Source organism: Dermochelys coriacea, chromosome 3 (assembly GCF_009764565.3).
Source record: "Dermochelys coriacea isolate rDerCor1 chromosome 3, rDerCor1.pri.v4, whole genome shotgun sequence".
Classification (NCBI taxonomy): Eukaryota; Metazoa; Chordata; order Testudines; family Dermochelyidae; genus Dermochelys; species Dermochelys coriacea.
In genome coordinates this window covers 168,922,417-168,948,802 of record NC_050070.1, presented here as the reverse complement: position 1 = coordinate 168,948,802, position 26,386 = coordinate 168,922,417, and the positions used below count along the sequence as shown (strand labels likewise).

Sequence of the window (26,386 nt, the reverse complement as noted above, 5' to 3'; positions counted from 1 at the left end):
GTGCACTGTCTACGCTGAAACTTGCAGAGCTTAGGGGTGTGTTTTTTCACATCCCCAAGCAAGAAAGTTGCAGCGCAGACAAGGCCTTAGTCTCTTTAGCAGTATCCACCACAGCAAATCTTAAATCAAAATGGACAACACATTTACAAAGTAAATGCTTTGTATTGATTCTTGATTCAAAGAAAAGTAATGGTAGACTTGCAAAAATAGGAGACAAATATGCTGTAGTTGCTCAGATGTGTCTTTGGAAGACAAACTGATCTTAAAGAAACTTAAGTACATGTTTTCTTTTACAGAAAGTTTATATTTAGAGCAAATATCATGCCTAATTTCTTTTCATCATGTATTGGAGAGTCTTAGTCATCTGAAGGGGGAATAAGATTAACTTTTTTTGATACTTAAGAGTAAGGTTAGCATAATAGGTCCCTATTTTATGCTCCTACTTCCTAAACAGGGGCAATTTCATACCAGCATTGGTTTCTTTTTCATTGCAGCGGATTCCGCTCCACTCAGTGTTTTGCAGCTAAATGTTACATTTTTGAGACCTCATAGAAGAAATTCTTGTTTGAGATACTTCAAGACTCCAGAAACCACAATCAACCTAGGTAGTTAAAACCATAAGAATGGGTCAAAGGTTAACAAATGATAGCTCATTTGGCAAACTAGGCTAAGGTAGGAGACATGCATCCCAAACGTTTCAACAAATTAATGCTAACACAGAGCTATACAATGTTAGTGGAATTTGGAGGGGGGTCTTGAAATCAGCATCGGAGTGGCTCTACTTACCTGTATATCTCCCATGCATTACAAAGGGCTTATTTTTAAATACAGAAGTAATGAGGGTTTTTTTTCTCCAAAACTGCTGCCTTTTTAAGAAAAGGCTACTCAAATGTTTAGTTATGTCTAGAGGTCATCCCCAGAGATTCTTTTGTTGGTTCTCTTCTCTTTCACAACAATAGAACTGCCTGAATATTTATATCTCAGATTTTGCTGCAGTACAACTCCAAAGTAGGAAAAAAACCTGGTTTCTATCCCTATGCAATTGTTCCAAAAGAAATGAAGTGAAATCTTGACAAAACTGACTTCACTGGGGCCAGGATCTCCAGCTTAAATGCTTATACTAACCACCTGGATCACTTAATCAGAGCCCTGCATGGAAATAAAATTTGTATCTGCATCCCACCCACAAACATGGTCTCTAGATATGCAGGGCTCTAGGTATAAAAACTGAATCCTCATCAATCTGCGATTCACAAACATGGTCTATTGATGATCTCCTTCCTCCTTTATAGTTAAAGGAAAAGTAGTGTTACAATTGCAAATCTGTTCCTGCTGCTTAGAAGGTACCTCAGAACTTAGTCACAGGGAATTGGCTTGGTTTTGCCCAAGACTCCTAGGAAGCAGAACAAACTGGAACTGCACGGGGCACAAGTGGGAGCTGAATTCAGTCCTGGCAAGAAAAGCTTTGTACCTTTTTGGAGTCAGCTACATGTTTTATACCCCCTCAAAAATGCATACTAGGAGATTGGGTTTTATTGAGAAAAATAAAATGTGTATACATAAGGTCAGGTTAGACTTAAGCAGTATAAGCTGTGATTTTTTTTTTAAGCTCTAAGAACAACAGAACTCTCAGTAAATGGACTTTAAGTATTATGCTATCTTATGCCATTATAGGCTCTCCTTCCTAAATTATTATTCCCAGCAATTAGGTTCAGTAACGCATCAGCTTGAGTTCTACAAACCTTTTGGGCTGTCCCCAACCTCCTTCTGGACAGAACTCCACAGCCTTGCTTGTGTTAGCTACTAGAATGGTCAAATCTTAATTTTATCATCAAATTCTGCTCTCATTGACTTCAATGAAAGTTGTACATAAGTATTTGAGAATCTGGTTTTTGGAAGAATCATTCTACAGGTGAAGTATTAAGGCAAGAAGCTTTGTTTAAGTAGTAGTAACTGGCAGTGATCCATGAGACATTTCATATGGCTTACTCATAAGTAGTTTTAATACAGTCAGTGCATTTTAACCAAATGTGAAATGTTTGATAAAAATCCCAGGTATTGTCTGTAATATGTTGGAGATTTAAGATATTAAATCTTTTGACCCATTTTTACATTGATCTCGCAAGTGCTTTGCTCCTTACTGTTCATAGATAGTTACTATGCCTGTGAAGATCAGACTGAGGATGACAAATCATTTTACTGATTTGGGGCACTCTTATGGGAGCCAGGGCAGTCCATTTAGCTCATGGAGAAAAGCATAAAAATTACTGTCTAGACACAAACTAAATATGTCTCTATTCTGGTCTAAATTGCTGACATTTTGAAAATTACTTTATGAATTCCACTCCACCCCCATACATTGGTAAAGAAGTTCATAACTTGCATTTTTAAAAAGATGTGTTTAAGAGGCTAACTCTGTAGAACAAGCCTACTAAGGTTCATGTCTGTTCATTTATGCTGTCACTCCAGCAAAGGTAAGTAGTTCTCCTTAAATGCACAACTCTTTTTAGTTTATGTAACCGCTGCATTGTTGGTTGAAATTTTATCCAGTGTACTAAAAATGTTTTAGTCCTCAGCTTATGTGGTTCATTGCTTGTCTTCTCCTTTTCAGGTGTCTCTTGCGGATTTTGATCATCCACTTAACACTTAGTTTGGCAAAGTCTGCTGCTTTAAACAGAGCCAAGAAAATACCACACAGTAGAGCAATCATGTTCCAAGGATTGGCAGTGACAATCTGCAAAAGAGTTGAGACAAAGTCATAGATTCATACATACTAAGGTCAGAAGGGACCATTCTGATCATCTAGTCCGACCTCCTGCACAACACAGGCCACAGAATCTCACCCATATCTGAGCTATTGAAATCCTCAAATCGTGGTTTAAAGACTTCAAGGAGCAGAGAATCCTCCAGCAAGTGACCTGCGCCCCATGCTACAGAGGAAGGTGAAAAACCTCCAGGGCCTCTTCTAATCTGCCCTGGAGGAAAATTCTTTCCAGACCCCAAAATATGGCGATCAGCTAAACCCTGAGCATATGGGCAAGATTCACCAGCCAGATACTACAGAAAATTCTTTCCTGGGTAACTCAGATCCCACACCATCTAATATCCCATCAATTAATTACCAAAATCATGTTATCAAGTTTAATCTTAAAGCCAGACAGGTCTTTTGCCCCCACTGCTTCCCTTGGAAGGCTATTCCAAAAGTTCACTCCTCTGATGGTCAGAAACCTTCGTCTAATTTCAAGTCTAAACTTCCCAATGATCAGTTTATATCCATTTGTTCTTGTATCTCTTATACTCAACTTAACGTTACAGCTGTTAAATTCCAATTGTGTTTTATCCTTTAGCCAGCAAGAAAACATGGATCTCAGGAGAGATCTATTCTCAAACAAAAGTTCAGACTTAGTTAAAATTGTCTAGTGCATATGGGAAGCAAGTTTTGTCTTAAGCTGTGTGCATGTGTACAGCCATAGTAGGAAGTACTGTAATTATTATGCAAATTACAAGGTCAAAGAGGCAGAAAATGGTCTTGACCTCAGCAACATTTAGATTACTTTGAGAACTCTGGAATGATTGGGTTGAAATTCTCAAAGTAACATCAGCCTTCCTCCAACTTCGTTTTAAATTAAGTCATGCAAGAGGCTGAGGAGTGACTAGAATGTACTTACATCTTGAACTTTCTGTATAAAAGGATCTTTCCATTCAAATACCACAAAAAACAACTGGTCACTTGCCGGCTTATGCCTCTGGTCAATGTAGTTAACCACACTAGTCTGGGGGGGAAAAAAAAAAAAGGCAGTTAATTTCCTCTTCCATCAAAAGTCCAACCTGCTATTACACTAAATGATGAGTGAGGGAAGAGTTACTGGACAAGGTTGATTTTAAAATGGGGCTTTTAAATGACTTGAAGTGGATATTGGTCTGTTAGCTATAGGAACTGTTAGCTATAGGAACCTTACCTTTCTACTCATACAATCCCTGTTTCAAGCTTAACCTAATATACCTCCTCTTTTCTACTTTAAAAAAATGTGGCTACTTAGCCTTTCTTATTATGGTACTTGGACACTCAAAGATTAAGTTTGTTCCAAAAGGGTCAAGAAACACTATCATTAAATGCAACCATACTTTACCCGTAGTCATTTTCAAAGCTAAAGGCAAACCTCACTTATCTGCATGTCCTGATTCTCCCAAACTGTGTGCAATTTTGATCTACCTGAAGGAATAGATTTATATTGGTACTCTGAAAAAAAGTGGGATGTAAAGTTACTAGGAATGAATATTGAGGTAGAATTGACTACACCATTGCTGGTGGAAGAACCATGCTTATTCAAGTGCCCAATGCCAGGCCAAAAAAAAGCTCCATTAGAATTTTGTCACTTCCCCGTGTGGGCCCCTAACAGCTAATGTGGACAAGGTGACCTACTTTGCCTCAACCAAGTAGTGACTGATGGGAACATGGCATCCTGTCTGTTACAACCTGCAAGCTTCTGTTGACATAACATGTAGAATATGCAATACTGAACAAGAGAATAGCTGCTCTGGCCTGCTGAAAGTGAGGAACTAGTCTCATCATCTTTAGGTTGTCTCTCTTTTTCCTTTAGATTTCTCTGTACTACTCCTTTCCTGTCATACAAATTTCTTGAATGACAGTAGTGGAGTTGGAAATACGCTTTTGTAATTGGACAGGAGATTGTAGTTCTCGCTAGCCTGTAGCAAAAATGTATGGTAAACCCCCATACAGTTTAAACACCTATTTTTTATAACCTGTAAACCCAGACTATGCTTATTTTTCACAGCCTTGATGCATTTCTGAAGAAAAAATTAAAATGCATAAGCTATTTTATTAAATTGGCTCTCGTATATTTTTCAAATTTCTAAGACAAGCTACAGTACTGACCGCAAAAAAATTAACCCTAATAACATATATTATTATGTACAAACTTGTCTGTCATGCATTAGTATTTTATGCACATGTCAAGACTTTAACCTAAACTGGAGGCTTGGAGATGGGACAAGTGCTTTCTATTTGTTAGTTCAGACACAATGTACAACTCTGATATTTAACTCTGTTAGCTCTCAAGTTTTTTGTTTTTCCATATGCTAAGCTCAGCTCACAAAATAAAGTACAAATTACAATTTGTACAGTGGCTAGAGTTCTGTTAACACAGGTGGTCAGAGACTACATGACATCTTTGGACTAGAGGGATTCTTACTCTGACATGCAGGTTTTTCTGTTGGAGATTTCATTGCTAAATGGTGCATTTCATAGGCTCAAGTGTCTCAAACAAGGACTTAAAAAAAATAAAACTCGTAAGTGCTCACACTATGCAGATGAGACATCTCTATATATCCCTCACCATATCCAACTATACTGCTGCCACCCCATGCTTGGATCAGATTAACTAATGGATTGAGAACATCTGGTAGAAGCTGAGCTACTGGGCAGAGGAAAGTTCTTGGAGGAGTTTGCAGCTTCCTTTGATTGAAGGTACATGCCCACAATTAGTCAATTTAGACTATAGTTTGAATGCTCTTTACTGATGCTGAAGTCTCTCAGAGCAGCATCCACAAATAATGTTTTAGACCCTCTGCAATTGGTCTAAAAGAGACTCCACCCCATTCTGGCAGCTGACCTAGCCTTAGTTATACACTCCTTCATGGACTACCTCTCATCTAGACTACAGCAATGCAATATACCTGGGCATGAAGACATAAGCTCTTAAGAAACTCCAACTAGAACAGAAAACAGCCCATCTTACAACATGCATACCAGGAGCACATCAGACCTGTCCTTTATGCTACCTTCCCATATAATATTGAATCAAGATCCCGGTCCGTGGCCTGGCCCAAGGATATCTAAAACTTTGCCTTAAAGCTCCACCATGCTGATTGTGGTCAGCAACTCTGCTGCTCAGGCACAATGACATTTTTGAACACCAGGGTAAATCTTACCTGTGCAAGAGACAGAACTTTCTCAGAGGCCAGTCTGAAACTGGAATTAACTCCTCCATCCACAAACCTCACCTTCCAAGCACTCCTTGCCTTCTTTAACACCATAGCAGCATGTATATAAAAACAACATTACCAAACTGAAATGCTACATTCTCCACTGCGTGGGCAGTACAAGTAACATGGGACAGAAGTTAATCACATTAGACACCCATACTACAGTAATGAGAGTGGTTTAAGAAGCTATATAGAAGAATATATAATTGTAATAGCAGCCCTCAAAATAGTGGGCATAAATCATCTTATTTAGATGACAGTTTAATAAAAAGCTCATTCCAGGAGTCAGTGGAAACCACCTCAAGAGTTTTCTATCCCTCTGAGGAACATGGGTTCAAAATGGAAAAGAATTCCTTGATCCCAGCTCAGAGGATGGTCACGAAAGGTCACAAGTTGACTCCACCTCCAAAAGGCTTTCTTGTTCTCTTGCAGAACTTCAAGATGCTGCAAGACCAGATTCTGGAGGTTTACCAGGCAAAAAGAGCTTCATGGCAGACTTAAATCAAACCACCCTGAGTTCAGGTACTATTGTTAGTAAGGGAACAAACAGCAGAAGCACCCTCAAAGCAAGGGCAAATACCATTACAGGATGAATAGATCACACTATTTCTCTAGAACTTCAATATAAATTGTAGCAAGGTCTAATTTGCACCCATCTAAAAAGTGTTTTACATCTCAATAAGGAGAGGAAGAGTCTTGTTTCTCATTACCTCATAGCCAGATTCTTAAGAAAAATAAACTTCACTCATCCTCCAATATAAGGATCTCTCTCTTGGAAGCTCAGTTTAGTCATTAACACCCACACCATCTATCCTTATGAACCCATGATTTGCTTCTACATAGTTCATTCCTTTCTAAAATGGCTTTTCCGGTTAACTGAGTTTTATCCCATTTATGGGGATATTGCTCAACTTTTTTTTTAAACTGTTAATATATTCTGACTGTATCACTTCAGAATTCCTCTCCTGTAGGGTATTCCTGGGGAGCCCCTCCGGACATCACTGATTTGCAGTTGCCCCCATGCTGCTTCTGCTAAGGGAGCTAAGTGTGAGAACTGGAAGATGCCCTTAAAAGAGCAAAACAGCATGTTACAATGAACATTTGTCTTTCCAAGTGTGCAACAGGTTAACACATGCTTTTCTAAAAACAGATGGATATATTCTCCTGCTCTTAGCAAAGAAATGTTTCACCTGCTGGTCACAACTGTCCGCCTTCAAATCAATAGTTTCGTACAAGGCAGTTGCAGTTCTATTGATTTTGCAGATACCTCCTTCCAAATAACACAGGGACTGAGACAAGTTAGGGCTTGCCTACATTTAAAACACTACAGCAGCACAGCCAGCGCCGCTGTCGCACTTCAGCGTTGGAATTATCTACAAAGATGGGAGGGGTTCTCTCATGGTTTAGGTAATCCACCTCCCTGAGAGGCAGTAACTACATCAGCAGAATAATCCTCCACGGACCTAGCGCTGTCTCCAGGGGACTTAGATCATCTTAACAATGCTGCTCCAGGGTGTGAGTTTTTCACACCCCTGAGGGATGTAGTGAAACCAACCTAATTATCTAGTGTAGATCATCTCTTTCTTTATTATTACTCGGCCCCTTCAGTGTCTTAGTTCTGGGAGGCATTCAGGGTAAAACCATTCCATAGGCAGAGATGAAAATAACTACATAGGTAGTCATCTTCCACCACTGAACAGGTGTTCACTTCAAGTTTTCTGAAGTGCACTGTCTATTCTACTTCTAAATGACCCAAGCTTCCTTAATTTCCTTTGTCTATTCTTACAGTTTATTTGTTGATCTTTTTAAGAACTGTTTCTTAAAATTCAGCCGCAATTTTCCTTTCCCGTTACTCTGACTTCCATCCCTAGGACAAACCTAGACAATTCCTCTCAATCTTGAAAATATTTGTAGGTGCTCGTTGTATCTTAGGCTCCTTTTGAAAGTCCCAGCCTTAAACTAAAGTTTGTTAATATTTTCGAACAAGTCAATCTCTCCGGCTCCTTACTCTGATATTCTAGGTCTAGTCTCACCAGTGTAACATAAACAAGGACAATCAGCTTTTTGGCTTCTCTGTCCAGTCAAGTTTTTCCAGGTCACATCAGTAAAGCCATAAGGGCAATATAAACGCTTTGCTGTGTTATGTTTTTATGAAATGTGGGAAAGTGACTTTGAAACTGCTTGCTCGTGAGCTGGAATAAGAGACCAATGAAAACATGAAAGTCAGTCGTATCTGCCACTATGCATCACAGCAAGCTTCTTCAAAGCCATGCTGCCTTTTGCTCTGAGGAGAAGCTCTATTAGACAAGGTTACTATTGCAGCATTATATGTACTGAATGATTCTCGCAGCAACTACAGAATGACAATCAGCTAAGGTCTGCCACATTCAGAAAACCCTTACAGAGCACTATTTACCTCCTGTTTGAACTCCACAGTCTCACTCCCATCTTCTTTTGTTTTCACCAAGGACATTTTGACCCAGGTTCGAAAACCACCAGAGAACTTCCAGCTGGAGTATGAGCTTTCGCAATCTTTCATGAATTCTCCTTTATCTGGACTAGAAGGTGGGGGGAAAAGAGATAGTGTTACTTCTCTGAACTAATTTGGACCAAAATATTTTACTACTTCAGGATGCTCAAATTGCAAAACTGAAGGCCTTTTAAAATGCCACGGAGTTACTTTTATCTAGGATTTGCTTGTTTGGACTCCAGATACAGAACTCCTAAAACATAACTTGTGCTAGGATTTTAATTTGTCTGTATTACACACCTGTTTTGATCCAATCTGCAATGTATTTTCCCCTCACAACAGCCCTGTGAGGTAGGGAACTGCTGTTATCCCCAATTTACACACTGGGAACTGAAGCACAGATTACATGATGTCCCAAAGTCACAGAAGAAATTCTGGGTGAAGCTAGGACTTGAAGCCAAGTCCCAGCTATGGTCCTAACCACTAGACCAGCCTTCCTCTCTGATTAACATTGCTTGTCAATCCTTCTTGGTAAAATACCTCCAGGATGCTCAGCAATCAAGTCTCCACTCAATTATTAATCTATATTACTGCAGCCCCCAGAGACCTCAGTCAGAATCCGAGTCCCCCTATCAGGCCTGGTCTACAATAGGGGGCATGGGGGGGGGCGAGCTAAGTTGGTCTAAGTTACGCAATTTCAGCTATGAAAATAGCGTAGCTGAAGTCGACGTACTTAGAGCTACTTACCGCGGTGTCTTCACTGTGGTAGGTCAACTGCTGACGCTCCCCCGTCAACTCTGCCTACGCTTCTCGCTCCACGGGAGTACTGGAGTCGACGGGAGAGCACACAGCGGTCAATTTATCGCGTCTTCACTAGATGCGATAAATCAAACCCCGATGGATCGATCGCTCCAGAGGTAAGTGTAGACATGCCTTTAGGCTAGGTTCTGTATGTGCAGAGTGGAGGTTCCTTTCATATGCTTGCAGTGCACTCTGTGTACTTGATAAGAATGTGTTTTATGTCTACACTGTTGTCTATAACTTCTCATTTTCTTGCTTTTAAGTTCTTGGCTTTTGTTGGTGATGTGATAGGATAAGTATGGTGTTGTCACTTAGTTACCTTAATTTGTGAAACTCACATTTTGTTTGTTCCTGGAATAGATACTGAAGGCCTGATCTTAAAATGAAATTCCCATTCTGCAATACTAGCAATTGTTTTCATAACCTGATTGTTCTCAACTGAAGGCATTACCACCTGACTGCAGTGACTCGTCACAGCAAAATAGGTTACTTTTTAATACTATGGGCTTGACTTTTCTTAAATTGCTGATACCTCTTTGACAGTGAATGGAAAGAAGGCCTAATTCTTCTGTGTATAGCATCTGTTTTCCACCCAACCTCTGGTCAAAAAGATAAAGAGATCAAGAAATTAACCTCGTCAGCTGATCCAACGATAAATATCTTTTTGTGGGGCTGAACACCCCTGTGCGTCTCGCCCCCTTCTGTTTCGTGCCAATCCCTGAATTTTAATACATTTTCATGAGAAATGAGCAGCTGAACCCCACTAATGTAATGATTTGTTAAGGCACTGGCTGAGCATTTTTACTAACCAGGGACAGCTGATTTTTGAAGATCGTGGTATAAGGTAACCCAACCATTCAAGAGGGCTGGGGCTCCGACACACCAGTGCCAGATTTAGCTCACCTCTTGGGGTGAAAAGAATGAGCAGCTGGGTCACATGAAGGGAACCATGTGACTAACAACCAGCTCTGCTGGGAGATATTAGGGAAGTCTATGATCATTCAGGGGAGAGACAGAAGAGCAGGACCTCTGTGAGTGAACTACTCCCCACAGAGAGAGCGGAACAAATTCTGAAAGAGAAAGTGGTCAAGGACATAAGGGTAAATGGTAATCGAGACAAAATACAACATGGTATTACAAAAGGTAGATCGTGCCAGACCAATCTGATCTCTTTCTTTGAGAAGATAACTAATTCTTTTAGACAAAGGAAATGCAACAGATCTAATCTACCTGGATTTCAGTCAGGCATTCGATACAGTTCCACATGGGAAATTAGAACATAAGAATGGCCATACTGGGTCAGACCAAAGGTCCATCCGGCTCAGCATCCGGTCTACCGACAATGGCCAATGCCAGGTGCCCCAGAGAGAGTGAACCTAACAGGTAACAATCTTGTGATCTCTCCTGCCATCCATCTCCACCCTCTGACAAAACACAGGCTAGGGACACCATTCCTTACCCATCCTGGCTAATAGCCATTAATGGACTTAACCTCCATGAATTTATCCAGTTCTCTTTTAAACCCTGTTATAGTCCTAGCCTTCACAAGCTCTTCAGGCAAGGAGTTCCATACGTTGACTGTGCGCTGACTGAAGAAGAACTTCCTTTTGTTTTAAACCTGCTACCCATTAATTTCATTTGGTGGACCCTAGTTCTTATATTATGGGAACAAGTAAATAACTCTTCCTTATTCACTTTCATCACACCACTCATGATGTTATATACCTCTATCATTCCCCCCCCCCCCGTCTCCTCTTTTCCAAGCTGAAAAGTCCTAGCCTCTTTAATCTCTCCTCATATGGGACCTGTTCCAAACCCCTCATCATTTTAGTTGCCCTTTTCTAATGCCAGATATCTTTTTTGAGATGAGGGGACCACATCTGTACGTGGTATTCAAGATGTAGGCATACCATGGATTTATATAAGGGCAATAAGATATTCTCTATCCCTTTTTTAATGATTCCTAACATCCCGTTTGCTTTTTTGACTGCCACTGCACACTGCATGGATGTCTTCAGAAAACTATCAGTGATGACTCCAAGATCTTTCTCCTGATAAGTTGTAGCTAAATTAGCCCCCCATCATATTGCATGTATAGTTGGGGTTATTTTTTCCAATGTGCATTACCTTACATTTATCCACATTAAATTTCATTTACCATTTTGTTGCCCAATCACTTAGTTTTGTGAGATCTTTTTGAAGTTCTTCACAGTCTGCTTTGGTCTTAGCTATCTTGAGCAATTTAGTATCGTCTGCAACCTTTGCCACCTCACTGTTTACCCCTTTCTCCAGATCATTTATGAATAAGTTGAATAGGACTGGTCCTAGGACTGACCCTTGGGGAACACCACTAGTTACCCCCTCCATTCTGAAAATTTAACCATTTATTCCTACCCTTTGTTCCCTGTCTTTTAACCAGTTCTCAAGGAAAGGATCTTCCCTCTTATCCCAAGGCAACTTAATTTACGTAAGAGCCTTTGGTGAGGGATCTTATCAAAGGCTTTCTGGAAATCTAAGTACATTATGTCCACTGGATCCCCTTGTCCACGTTTGTTGACCCCCCCTAAGTGAGCTGTAGCTCGCGAAAGCTTGTGCTCAAATAAATTTGTTAGTCTCTAAGGTACCACAAGTACTCCTTTTCTTTTTGCAAATACAGACTAACACGGCTGCTACTCTGAAACTTCTAATAGATTAGTAAAACATGATCTCCCTTTACTGAAACCATGTTGACTTTTGCGCAACAATTTATGTTTATCTACGTGTTTGACAATTTTATTCTTTACTATTGTTTCAGCTAATTTGCCCGGTACTGACGTTAGACTTACCGGTCTGTAATTGCCAGGATCACCTCTAGAGCCCTTCTTAAATATTAGCATTGTATTAGCTATCTTCTTGTCATTGGGTACAGCAGCTGATTTAAAGGACAAGTTACAAACCATATTTAATAGTTCCACAATTTCACATTTGAGTTCTTTCAGAACTCTTGGGTGAAAGCCATCTGGTCCTGGTGTCTTGTTACTGTTAAGTTTCTCAATTAATTCCAAAACCTCCTCTAGTGAACTTCAATCTGTGACAAGTCCTCAGATTTGTCACCTACAAAAGATGGCTCAGGTTTGGGAATCTCCCTAACATCCTCAGCCATGAAGACTGAAGCAAAGAATTCATTTAGTTTCTCTGTGATGACTTTATAGTCTTTAAGTGCTCCTTTTGTACCTCAATCATCCAGGGGCCCAACTGGTTGTTTAGCAGATTTCCTACTTCTGATGTACTTAAAAAACATTTTGTTATTACCTTTTGAGTTTTTGGCTAGCTGTTCTTCAAACTCCTTTTTGGCTTTTCTTATTACATTTTTACACTTAATTTGGCAGTGTTTATGCTCATTTCTATTTACCTCACTAGGATTTGACTTCCATTTTTTAAAAGATGCCTTTTTATCTCTCACTGCTTCTTTGACATGCTTGTTAAGCCACGGTGGCTCTTTTTTAGTTCTTTTACTGTGTTTTTTAATTTGGGGTACACATTTAAGTTGATCCTCTATTAAAGTGTCTTTGAAAAGCGTCCATGCAGCTTGCAGAGATTTCACTCTAGTTACTGTACCTTTTAATTTCTGTGTAACTAACCTCCTCATTTTTGCATAATTCCCCTTTCTGAAATTAAATGCCACAGTGTTGGGCTGTTGAGGTGTTTTTCCCACCACAGGAAAGTTAAATGTTATTATAAATTATTAATTATTTTGGAGAAGATGGGAATATATGAGAATTGAAAGGTGGATAAGGAACTGGTTAAGTGAGAGACTAAAACGGGTCATACAGAAAGGTGGACTGTGGGGCTGGATGGAGGTTACTAGTGGAGTTATGCAGGAATCGGTCTTGGGACCAGACTTATTTAACATTTTTATTAATGATCTTGGCACAAAGTGGGTATGTGCTACTAAAATTTGTGGATGACAAAAAGTTGGGAGGTATTGCCAATACAAAGGAGGACTAGAATATCATACAAGAAGATCTGGATGACCTTTTAAACTGGAGTAATAGAAATGGAATGAAATGTAATAGTGCAAAGATCATGCACTTACGGACTAACAAGAATTTTTGCTATAATTTGGGGAATTAGCAGTTGGAAGTGACAGGAGGAGAAAGACCTGAACATACTGGTTGATCTCAGGATGACTATCAGTCGTCAATGTGATGCAGTGGTGAAAAAGGCTAATGCAGCCCTAGCATGCTTCCAGCAAGGTATTTCCAGCAAAGACAGGGATGTGTTAGTACCATTATACAAGGCAATGGTGAGACCTCATCTGGAATACTTTGTGTAATTCTGGTCTCCCATGTTTAAGAAAGATGAATTCCAACAGGAACAGGTGCAGAGAAGGGCTACTAGGATGATCTGAGGAAAACCTACCTTATGAGAGGAGATTCAAAGAGTCTGGCTAGGTTAGCTTAACCCAAAAAAGGCTATGGGGAGATATGATTGCTCTCTATAAATAAATCAGAGAAAGAAATGCCAGGCAGAGAGAGTTAAGTTAAGTTAAGCACCAATTTAAGTTAAGCACCAATGTGGACACAAGAATAAATGAATATAAACTGGCCATCAACAAGTTTAGGCTTGAAATCAGACAAAGGTTGCTAACTATCAGAGGAATGAAGTTCTGGAACAGCTTTCCAAGGGGAGCAGTGGGGTCAAAAAAACCCAACTGGCTTCAAGACTGAGCTTGATAAGTTTATGAAGGGGATGGTACGACAAGACTGCCTACAGTGGCATATAGCCGATCTGTGATTGCTAGCAGCAAATAAATCCACTGGCTGGTGACGGGACACTAGATGGGGAGGGCTCTGAGTTACTACAGAAAATTCTCTCTCAGATGTCTGGCTGGTGGGTCTTGCCCACATGCTCAGGGTCTAACTGATTGCCATATTTGGGATTGGGAAGGAATTTTCTCCTGGGTCAGATTGGTGGAGACCCTGGGAGTTTCGCCTTCCTCTGGAATGTGGGGTACGGGTTCCTTGCAGGTTTAAACTAGTGTAAATGGTGGATCCTCTGTAACTTGAAGTCTTTAAATCATGATTTGAGGACTTCAGTATCTCAGCCAGAGGTTAGGGGTCTATTAGAGGAGGGGTGGGTGAGGTTCTATGGCCTGCAATGTGCAGGAGGTCAGACTAGATTATCATGATGGTTCCTTCTGGCCTTAAAGGCTCCGAGCACTCCATTAAAGCGCAGGAGCCTGGCCAATCCAACTTGCATTTCTCCACCAAGGACTGTTGCTGAGTGTCCTCTGCTGAGTCCAAGCCTCTTTTCCAGGGCTTTGGAGCTGTGCTCCGGCTCCGCTCCAGCTCCAGGCAAAAACCTGCAGCTCCAGAGCTGCTCCGCACTCCAGCTCCGGGCTCCGCTCCAAAGCCCTGCTCTTTTCCCTGCATGCTCAGCAGCTGGGCTCCTGTTTCTCTTCTCACTGACCCATAAGCTCGGATTGCAGGGTGGTGGGAGCTAAGCCTGGGGAGAGCAGCAGCTGATCAGGCTTGATGATGGCTGTGTTACACTGTGATATCTGATCAGCCCTTCTTTGGCTTAACATGAATATTCAAGTGTGCATGGAAGGGGGTGCTCTATCCAAAAGAGACACCCCTGCCAAGGAGGTGAGGTTATATGCTCAAATGTTCAAGAGAAACCCAAGTTCAAACCTCATTATATACATGAAAGAAGGAGAACTAGGGGCAAAGAAAATATTGCTCAAAGGAAAAGCCTTAGATTATCTCCACTCCGACCTTGGCAGATCAAATCCCAGGGCCTTTAGTGGCTCTAGGAACATTTAGATCAGCTAGCTGTTTGTTAAGGCACTCAGACAAAAGGACCAAGCTTCGGATGCAAGAAACCCACACAAAAAGGAAATGGGCAAAACATCAAACAAAAAGAAAAAGCAAATGAAACAAAACAGGATTCAAGCGAGACTGGGTCTTGCAATGGCTCATTCTCCGATAGCTATAAGAGTTGGTAATGAGCAGCACAGCCACATCTCATGGGGACAAATCCAGAACAGTCCAGTGCGTTACCATTCTGCAGCGGAAAATGTATAATTAGAAGTTTACCAACCAAACAGACTCATCACAAGCCTGAGGAATGACTAACCTACACTGTTCTGGAAGAACTTTCCAAGCCAAATCATACAAGGAAATGGAAAATCTAGGAAGTTAGTTATGAAACCAATCTGAATTCTACAGCCCTAACTTTTAATAATTAAGGGACATTGATAGATCGGTTAGGCCCAAAACGTAGCACTTGTGGGCTTTTAAAATGTTTAATTTGAAGAATTTGGGAGTAGCAACGAGAAAACATTTATCTATGCTCCTGCATGTGTTTCCAATCCAGACCCCTGTAGCACTGTACGAGCATTAGAATCAGAAAATGAAACTGACTAAAAAAAATACCAGATGGGCGGGGGGGAAGAGGTTACTCCAAATTACATAAAAATGAAGAGAAAATGGGGGGGTAAATTCACTTAACTGTATTTAGTGAGGTAAGTAAAATTTTGTTGTATTTTAAACTGAGTATTCCCCTTTTGACTCTCCTATGGTACATTTGCTGCAAAGGCTGCACTACCATTGCTTCAGTCAGTGGTTAAGTGGACAGAGAAGTATGTGGGGGGAAGTCTGACATCCCCACATCTGCCCATCCCATCCCCCAAATGAATTCTGCCACCACCTCTGCTTCTCCTGCAGCTCCTGGATTTCTTTATCACACTCTCCCTGGCTGGGAGGAGAGGGGCCGAAGCCCTGCAGTTGGGCCCTTTTTTCCCCCTTTCAGGCTGGAGAAGCAGTTTTGGGGCTCTTCACCCTGCCCTCATCCCTTTCAAGGCTGAGTGCTGCAGGGGAAAGGGCGGAGGAACCATCACATCCCTGTTGCTCATAGGACGGGGAAAGGAGGAGCAGAGCTGCTCTGAGTTGAGCTCTTTCTGGTCCCGGCTCCTGTGCGAATGGTGTCTGTTCTGGAGAGAAGGGAGAAGAGAGCTCTCTCTGCATCTTGCAGCAACTCTGACTGGATGCTCTTCCCCAGGAGACAGGCTAATGGGGAAAGCAGCCAATAAGACAATACTAAAAATGTGTGCCCCTCAGCACCCCCAGCCCATTGTTGAGAAGTGTTATTTCCCACACTTTAAGCACTGGCTTCAGTTTTTGCCAATTAAAGTTTTCTACATATTACAACTTTGAAACCTGGAACTTGCTGCCGGTGCTCTATCCTACAATTCCTAGAGCACCCTGCAGCTGAGGCTATCAAAGCACTTAAAAATATTAATTGAACCTCTCCCATGTAAAGTAAATCATCATTACAATTGTACATGTTGAGGAAACTGCAGTACAAAAAGGTGGCGGCTTGCCCAGTGCCAGAGCCACAGATACTTGCTCTCCTGACTGCTGGTGTTATGGCTGGACTACCAGACAATACTTCCAGTGATAATACACCTGCTTACTATGGGTTTATTTAGATGGACACTGACTAACCTCTGACCACAAATACTAGACACATGGGATACTGTCTAAACTATTTCATGACTAAGGGACTGATCTTGCATTAGGATCTTCTAACCTGGAGCCCTACTGAGTGCCATTGAAGTCAAAGGGATTCAGCAGAGCACAAGGGTCTGGACTAGCAAATCTTGATGCAAGATCCTGGCTCAAAAATGCCAATATACTGAACCAAATTTCTGTTGATTCCTTTCATTATTGTTCTAGTGTAAGAGTCTCTTTTAAAGTCAGCAAGTCATAAGGTACAACAGACAGAGTCAATTACATGGGAATGCCATATTTTGAGAAGTTCTGTTACTTGTATGTTGTAATTCATTAAGCTGCACAATCCTATGCATGGCAATCCAGGCATTAGGGACCAGTGGTGAACTCTAATTAGGTCACTGAATAGCACAGCCTCCATTCCCAAGTGGGCAGTTATGATTTAATACTGCTGTTCATCTTGCAACACTACAGAGATAAGGAAATAATTTTATTTCAGATTTGCTAAAATGTTACCTAACTTCTAGATTTTCAGTGAAGTTTTGTTTTCCTTCCTTCTAACCCAGATGTTAAACTAATAATAAAGGAAAGAAAAACTCTATTCTCTAGCTTCACTTTTTATAAATAAATGTTTCATTAATTTTCCTCACTACAATTAACATTGGCATGCACAGCAGCAACCGTAAAAACCACACACACACTTAGGCTCCAGAAGTAGCATACGTTCTACAAAAGCCAAAAGAGCACAGCATCCAGTGAGTAAATCTGTGATTCTGACATCTGGTTAAACTCATCTAGAGACAGTCAGGCCCAGCACAGGTTTCTACACTTGGTTAACCGCAAGACTTGAGATACAGACGCTCCCCTGATTTACACAATCGTTCCGTTCTGGAAAGCCATGCGTAACTCAAATTTTGCGTAAGTCATAAACGTATACCTGAACGTTACGCCAAAAAAAAAACCCTCCTATTTCTAGCTTACAGAACTTTTCCCGTAAATGCAAATTTGCGTAAGTCGGGTCTTGCATAAGCTGGGGAGCATCTGTACAATTCTCCAGACACAACTCTCCAGAGGCCCACGGCAGTCTTCACTGATGTCTTTTGCTGTAGAACATTAAACATAGACATACGATATAGAATACAGACTGGTTTCAGAGTAGCAGCCGTGTTAGTCTGTATTCGCAAAAAGAAGGAGGACTTGTGGCACCTTAGAGACTAATTGGATGAAGTGAGCTGTAGCTCACGAAAGCTTATGCTCAAATAAATTTGTTAGTCTCTAAGGTGCCACAAGTCCTCCTCTTCTTTTTATAGAATACAGACTGACACTGTCCCATGGAATTTCTGTCCAAAGACAATCACGTGGGCCTGATCCAAGCCCACCGAAGTCAATAGGAGTCTTTCCACTGTTTTTGGATCATGTCCACAGATGACAAAAGCCCCTAAGAACAGAGAACATTTCACAGCAGCCAATCAGCTATTCTCCAAAGCAACTCAAAAGCTAACTGCAGCCATGGCATAGGAATGCTGGAATTCTATATAATACAACCCATCAGCAATCATATTGCAGCGTCTTTAGTAGGAGTTACTTTATGTGAACTGTTGTGCATGTTACTGATAATGCATCCTCTCTCATCAGAATTAGTATCACCTCCTGTCATTACCGTGAGTGAATATTAACACTGAGCAAAAGCCAATAACTAGAGTTTTAAGAGACAGTATAATGCGACACTAATAAAACAAAAGATGTTTTATAAACACCTCAGTGCTCATTCCTGCATCAGAGTGCAAGCTCTGTAATTGGAGGGAGGGGAGTGAATTGTATGGAAATTATTTAAACAAGATACGTGCTTAAATCAGAGGTAGGCAAACTACAGCCGTGGGACCGTCCTGCCCAGCCCCTGAATCCCCCACCTCTCCCCCGCTATTCCTCCTTCCCCGCAGCCTCACCTCGGAGCGCTGCCGGCATGGCTGGCTCCAGCATGGTAAGGGGGCAGGGAGCGGGTGGATGGGGGGGGCTGTCAGGGAACCTGGGGGGGAGGGGCCTGCACTGGATAGGGCATGGGAGTTCCGGGGGGGGGGCCTGTCAGGGGGCGGAGGTGTGGATAGGGGTCGGGTCAGTCAGGGGACAAGGAGCAGGGGGGTTGGATGGGTTGGGTGTTCTGGGGGGGGGGCAGTAAGGGGACAGGAAGCGGGAGGGGGAAGATAGGAGGTGGGGGCCAGGCTGTTTGGGGAGGCACAGCCTTCCCTACGCAGCCCTCCATATAGTTTTGCAACCCCAATGTGGCCCTCAGGCCAAAAAGTTTGCCCACCCCAGCTTAGAGGCAGCAGAGCTACCTAAATTTTCTTCAAGTGTTCAGGAGTCTCCTCTGGTGTGTATCAGAAGTCTGATTCTGGAATGCTGAAATAGTTTTTCCACTTTGAAAAGTGCATTCCTTGAGAACAATAGCAGTAACCTTGGTTCCAGAACTGCATGCAGTATATGAGGAAATATATGAAGCAGCCACATGGTCATTGATGCAGTTAGAAGTAGTCAGACATGCAACTGGGCAGAAGTGGGCAAACTACAGCCCGTGGGACCATCCTGCCTGAGCTCCTGGCCCCGGAGGCTGTCCCCCCCTCCCCCGCTGCCGCACAGCGCAATGCTCTGGGCAGCAGGGCTGCAGAGCCCGGCCTGACCTGGTGCTCTGTGCTGCATGGCGCGGCTGCCTGTCCTGGTGCAGTCGCACTGCCAGCCACCGGTGCTCCAGGCAGTGCGGTAAGGCAGCAGGGAGGATTTGATAGAGGGCAGGGGAGTTCGGGGGGCGGTCAGAGGGCAGGGAATGGGGGTTGAATAGGGGCAGGGGTCCCGGGGTGGGGTAGTCAGGAAGGGAGGGGGTTGAATGGGGTGGTGGGGGGCTGTTAGGGGCAGGGTGCAATTAGGGGCAAGAGGTCCAGGGGCAGTCAGGGAGAAGAGGTGGCTGGATGGGGCAGGGGTTCCGGGGGGGGGGGGGGGGGCAGTCAGGAAGGAGGGGAGATTGGATGGGGCAGTGGGAGACAGTTAGGGGCAGGGGGTCCAGGGGCAGTCAGGGGACTGAGAGCGGAGGGGTGGATGGGGCAGGGGTTCCCAGGGGGCCCATGAGGGAACGGGGAATGGATGGGGCAGGAGTCCCAGGGGGGCCGTCAGGGGGTGAGAAGTTGAAGGGATTGGATAGGGGACGGGGGCTGGACCATGCCTGGCTGTTTGGGGAGGCACAGCCACCCCTAATCAGCCCTTCATACAATTTCAGAAACCAGATGTGGCCCTCAGGCCAAAAAGTTTGCCCACCCCTGGCTTAAATAGGCATCTACTGGAAATCTGACCAAGTCAGAGCAAGTGCATTCCACATATGAATCTATAAGGTTTTTGGATTTATTTCATGGTCAAGCTTGGACTCTTCAATTATTCAATCCACTTTATTTCTAAGGCTCTCAATACTGTAGCTAATTGTAGGTTACCCAGGCAGCAATATATAGTACATGAAAAACTAGAATAAAAAGAAAAGCTAATTATAAAGTAAATGATTCATGATAAGCTTAATTTATATGAAAAGTTACAAATCAGATTCTTCCCAAAATTCATTTAAACCCAGTCTTTCAGCTAGAACACTTACTGTGTTAAGGCTCTGTTCATCCTAACTGAACCCATCATATACTGCCAAGTTTACTAAAGGACTGTACGTCTTAGTTTGTTCAAAGTTTATGCCAAATCCCGCTTGTCTTACTGCTGCAAATGGACACACAAGGCTCTTCAGAGTCACATTTTGCAACCAGGGGCAAGGGAGGTGCAATGGGTCGTTGGTGGCGAGATGGAGAATGAAGCGAGCCCATTCCACAGTCACCTGGCAGTTACGGCTTCTGTCCTGTGGGGCTGGGGCTGGCTCTCCACTACAGCCATGGCACAACAGTGCATGGGATCACACTACCATCCAGGGGTGGCCAGACAAATTTGAGTGAGTGGCATTGCAACCGTTGTCACACAACCCTGTGCACTATGTTGCAACAGTTGGAGCAGGGAGCTGGAACCAGCCCCACAGGACAAGAACCACCCCTTCCAGGGGAGCACAGTGCAGACTTGCTCACCAGCCCCATGTGAAAAGGCACCACACGCACCCAAAGGTGCCGAGGGGGCATTCACCCCCTATTAGCTCTGTCACTGCATCAACCCAATTACGTGTGGATCCAATTTAAACCATTTGATTTCTTTACCTCTGCAGCTCTGGTGCCTTCCAGTGCTGAGGGCCAGGTTGGTCAGCAGGCAGCTTCTTTAAGAGTGGAGCAACTTCCTATTGGTTAAGCAATTATGTCATCTCTGATCTGCTTAATTATGGCAAGCCTGGGGGCCAGGGTGTAGAATCCCTCAAACAATTCCCAGCTACTGTGCCTATAAGCTGTCTCACACACAGTGCCGTTATGTAAACTCTGCTTAAATCCTGCAATGCACTGGGGATTCTTTCTAATGTTCATTTTTAAGCAGTTCCTACCTACTCACTTGGACACATACCCACCCTTGCAGAGCTTGAATATGGCACAAAAGGGGAAGTCATCTGCAGGTGCCAGTATTCAGACTTTGTACACTGTCAGCAAGAGACAGGTATTGAATGACTGGCTGACCGACTCTATGCAGTAGCTAATTGTAAGTTACCAAGGTAGCAACATATATTACATAAAAACTAGAAAAAGAAAGCAGATTGTAAAATAGATGATTCACGTTAAGCTTAATTTATATTGAAAGCTACAAAACAGTGTTTTCTTGTACTGAAATAGCAATGGTACATTTTAAATACCTGAACACTGATACTTTCTGGGATGTTCTAGCACTAAGCAAGATTACAGAAGATCAGTACTTATTATGAAAGCTAATGTCTTCCTTTCTCACTGAAGGACAAATGCTTTGTGGAAAATTTTTCAGAAAAAATCAATCATTTGTTACCAAAAAGCACCTGCAATTTAAGCCCTTTGAGGCCTCTGTTCTGTTTGTGCCGGCTGCTGTCCAATCAGGCCCCAACCTGGCTGAGGCCTCTAGATGCTTCTGAAATACAAATGTTGAGGATGATAATACTAAAAATATTATTATTTTCCCCTCCCTACCTCAAAGGACTGGCTGTCCCCATAATCCATATGAACTATGCTGTGGTGTGTGATTTTTCTGGCTCTGCTCTCTTTTCTCTTACCACATGTATGAATATTACAGTTTTCCTAATTTAGTACCTGATTTAAAGCCTATTGAAATCAATAAAAAGGCAGACTCCTATTGACTTCAGTGGGCTTTGGATCAGGGCCAGAGAGCGCAGCAGAACCAAGTAATTGTAATTCAATGCAAAGACTGAATAAAAATAAAATCCCCCCCCCCCCCCCGCATGTAAGGGAGGTTCAATAGAAGGGTGAGATTTTCAAAATGCTCATTGTTGGATTAATTCTGCTCCCACTACAGTCAGTGAGGATATGACTACATTGCAACTGAGAGCAAACCTCTCAGCCTGGGTCCGCAGGCTCTTCCTAGTGCAATAAAAATAGCTAAGTAGATGTTGCAGCTCAGGCTCTCAAGCAGAGGAGGGGGGTTTTCTGAGACCAAGCCACAACATCAAAGCCATGTCTACACTGCTATTTTTAGCGCACCAGCGTGAGTACCAGGAGCACAAGCCAGGCTTTTTCCCAGCTGCAGTGCAGACATACCGTGGGAGTTTTACCATTCACTTCAATGGAAACAGAGTTTGTCTGTTGCTGAGTGCTTTTGAAAATCCCACCCAAAACAGGTGAATTGTTTTGTAGAGCCTTACACAAGGGTCCAGAGTAACTATGTTTAAGCTTTCAGATAAAACATCACTGATTCTTTTTAACCATTGATTTAAAAAACCCTTAATAGAAATAAAAACAGAAAAATTATAATTCTTTAAAATGTATTTCCTGTTTGTGCTGCCCACTGAGATTCACTTCCAAGTCATCCATACCAACAACACAGACTGGTCATTCAGTATCTTTGGTGCAAAAGTCAAGTGATGAGTGGTGGCAACATTGATCAGAGGTGATTTTTGCCACTGAAAACCATTTCCACAGCTCAAAATTCTTCAGTCACCAACATTAATGACTAGAAGCCAATTTTTCCAAGGCATGAAAGTGCCCCAAGCTAGCCCAAATATGCACCTAAAAAAATCAGTAAAAACAGAAGTGGAAAACAAGAAGCCCTAAATTCATTCTACTAGTAACAATATGCATCTTACAGTATATTTTATAGGCCACACCCTTTATTTCTGTGCATACCTGTTGAGGAACTCCTGGAAAGAAGAGAACAGAAGATAGTTTATTGCACTGAAATCCTGGTCCGTTTCATTTAAATGGAACTGCAAAAACACCAGTTCCCTTTTCTTCACATCTCGAGGTCCTTGGACAATCAAAGCATGTTTCTATAAGCACAAAGAAAGAAAGAGAGTTATTGATAGAACTATGAAAAAAGTAAAGGAATCTTCATTTCCTGTCACTGAACTTGCCACCTGTCACTAATGCATGGCAGAAATCTAGTATACATGGGGATTTTCATGCCTTGGGTAAGTACACATCAATTAAGATATCCAGTGAGAATGGCAGGGCATACCTAAATTCCTACTTGCTGATTAAGGGTATACCTACTCTGCAAAGAGAAAGTGTGATCATAGCACAGGTAGGCATAGTCGTGTTAGCTTTACATTTAGTTAACATGGTTAAAGCAGCAGTGTAGATGTAGTAGCACGGGCTAGCAACCCAAATAAGTACCCTGGGTCCGTGGAGGGCTTGTACTCTGGAACCTGGGCCACCATGTGTATGCTGTGTTACCCGAACTAACTCGATTAAAGCTAACTCAGGGATGCCTACCCGTACTATGATCACACCTTCAAATCTCAGGCAGTGTCTGCACTGCAAAGTCTTTAAATCAAGACTGGATGTCTTTTTAAAAGTTCTAGTTTCACTACTGTCATTGGGCTTGATGCAGAAGTTACTGGGCGAGGTTCTATGGCCTCTGTTACGTATGAGGTCAGATTAGATTATTATAATCCCTTCTGATTTTAAAATCTGTGAATCTATGATTTTTCAGCTCTTAGAACCTGGAGAGTGATCCTGGCTAGTCTAGAAGCACATCTACACTTCAAACTGGGGGTGTGAGTGTAAGTTCCCTCTAAGATGTGCAGCCACGCAGCTGCCTATTAAGCCCCACGCAGGGATGCCTCTCCCCCTGCACAGACCTGCCGCGGCGGGAAGAGGAGCCCCTCCCCACCAACCCCAACATGGACCTGCTCTGCCCCAGACTTGCCACGGCCAGGGAAGAGGAGCCCCTCCCTCGGCCCGGCCTGGCCCAGCCCCACCGGAGCTGCCAGGGAAAGAAGCCCCTCTCCAGGCCCAGACCAGGCCCACCGGAGCTGCTGTCGCCAGGGAGAGGCACCTCTCCCTGGCCCCAGCTGCTGTGGCGAGAGAGGGCTGGGGGGAGTACGTTATAAAGGCCGGTACCTTTTCAGGGCCCAATCATACATTCTTTATGGAATCACACCTCCTATTGATTCCAACCTGCCTTAAAGTCACTGGGAGTTCTGTGTGCACAAGGAATGCAGGATTGGATCCTACAAGCCTCTTCCAGCAGCCCCTGGATGACTTGCAAGTCTACCTAAGGAAAAGGTGGGGATTCCCTGCAAAACAGAACATCACTCATCTAGCCCAAACATCTCACATGAATATAATTCTAAGATCCAACTCTGATGACAGACAAACCTTGACTAACAGGCTTTGAAAAGTGATGTCACTTTAAGCAGAGAAAACATAATATTGTACATGAAGTTGCATACCAGACAGCATGTTCAATATAGATCCCTGATCCTGCAATTTGTTGCCTACAGGAGAAATCCCGCTGACTCCAGTGGGACTCTGCACGGGCAGGTCTGACAGTGTGGAGTCAAGTGCAAGATCAGAGCATAAAAGAGCACAAAGATTCTTAAAATTTATTTAATACATGCAGCACAAAATGCAGGATTTTAGCACACTGAAACAGGCAGTCATAACAAAAGCAGAGAGAGAGAACACATTACAAATGAACTCAACATCGCCTTTGCTCTTAAATAAATATCAACACAAAGAAGAGGGGTGGGGGGCAGCTCCCCAGAAAGAAGTGAAGAGCAAAGAAGAGAAAAAATGGTTGGCATGAGGGGGTGTTTACACAGACTGCTTTAAAAGAGTAAATTAAACATGAACAACAATTTTAAACTCAAACTGGCATATTTCAGCCTGTTTTTTAAATAAAAATTATCTAAATATGATCAAAAATTGCTCTTGCAAACGCAGCAAATAAAGGTGGACTACAAGCCAATTCCTTTTTACATGAGCAGCACCACTATTGGTTCACTTGATATTCAGTGTGCCTTCCTAATTCTAATCAGTTTAGTTGGGTGCCAAATTCACATGAAGATTCCAGCAAGTTTGGTAAAAATGACATTACAATATATGTACGTACATCCACACATGGAATATGTAAAAAAGGAATCTAATGACCTATCCTGCTCCAACTGAAAATCCATGGAAAAACTTCTGCCTTTAACTGAAGCAGGATTCAACAAATTGAACATATCTCACAATCTAAAGTTGCATGCCAGTTTTGATTTTTATAAGAAATAAACCAAAAGTTGCACTGTCAAAAATATCTATTCCATTCCTTTCTATTCAGATTCTTATGACACATATCGCTCAGCTATCAACAAAATAAACCAAATGATGTCTTTCACATTTCTAAAAATAAGGACCGATTATTCGAAAAAAGTTAGGAAAAAAGAAAGCAAGTATTTCACAGCAGTTCCTGGATAACATATACTGCTACTCTGGAATGCTGCAGTGCACAAAACAACCCCATCCGCTGAACTCTGTTCCTTTGTCTTTTTAATTATTACCATGGTTTGATTAGTAAAAGGATCTGTGTAGTTGATTCTCTGAGTGGTGCACTCAATTTCTCCTGGCTGACCTGGGTTTATCAGAGGCGGAATGTGATCATAGTAATGATGCTTGCAGCTAAGCAGCTGAGCCTTGCCTGGGTAAAGTGCAATACCTGTTTCAGAGGAAAAAAGTTGGAAGAAACGTAAATGAGAGTTGATTTCTTGCCCAAGTAAGTGGATTGTCATTCTAGGATTTAATCCTGCAAGGCGCTGAGCTCCCAGATCCAGCAAAGCATTCCAAATTAACATGTGCTTAAATGCTCCGCTGGACCAGGGCTAGACTGCTCAGCATCTTGCAGGACTGAGCTCTGAGCAGCAGGTTAAAAAACAACAAAACAAAACAAAAACAAAACAAAAATCTTGCCTGTTTCTCTTTCAGGGCCTGATCCAAAGCCCACCGAAGTCAACAGGAATCTTTCCACTAACATCAGAAGCTGCTGAATCAGGCCCTAAAACCCCAATCCAGAAAAGCACCTAAGCATGTGGATAGGCCTACTGAAGTCAATGGGACTTCTCAAATATTTAAAGTACTTAACTGTTTTACTGGATCAAGCCCTTAAACCATAGTGTATAAACCCATATTGGGAATATACAACAGAAGTAATGTATTGTCTATGGAATCTCTAAAGTCACTGGCTGACAAAATAAAAGCAA

The 26,386-nt window shown here is 42.4% G+C and overlaps 1 protein-coding gene across 10 annotated transcripts in view; it reads right to left on the bottom strand.

The window, feature by feature from the left end:
• The window catches only part of PACC1 (proton activated chloride channel 1), a 49,559-nt gene that overhangs the window by 11,544 nt on the left and 11,629 nt on the right, over window positions 1-26,386 (bottom strand). For 5 of the 10 annotated variants that reach the window (XM_038397141.2, XM_043511777.1, XM_043511778.1 and 2 more), the window contains 6 exons: window positions 25,691-25,845; window positions 23,049-23,191; window positions 8,423-8,564; window positions 5,953-6,045; window positions 3,669-3,773; window positions 1,921-2,734 (listed from right to left, as the gene is read on the bottom strand). In XM_038397141.2, the coding sequence (XP_038253069.1) occupies window positions 2,573-2,734; window positions 3,669-3,773; window positions 5,953-6,045; window positions 8,423-8,564; window positions 23,049-23,191; window positions 25,691-25,845 (800 nt within the window). In that variant the 3' untranslated portion in view covers window positions 1,921-2,572. Of the gene's footprint in view, window positions 1-1,920; window positions 2,735-3,664; window positions 3,774-5,952; window positions 6,046-8,422; window positions 8,565-23,048; window positions 23,192-25,690; window positions 25,846-26,386 lie in introns of those variants that run through there. The other 5 variants (XM_038397143.2, XM_043511779.1, XM_038397146.2 and 2 more) reach the window with 4 other exon arrangements.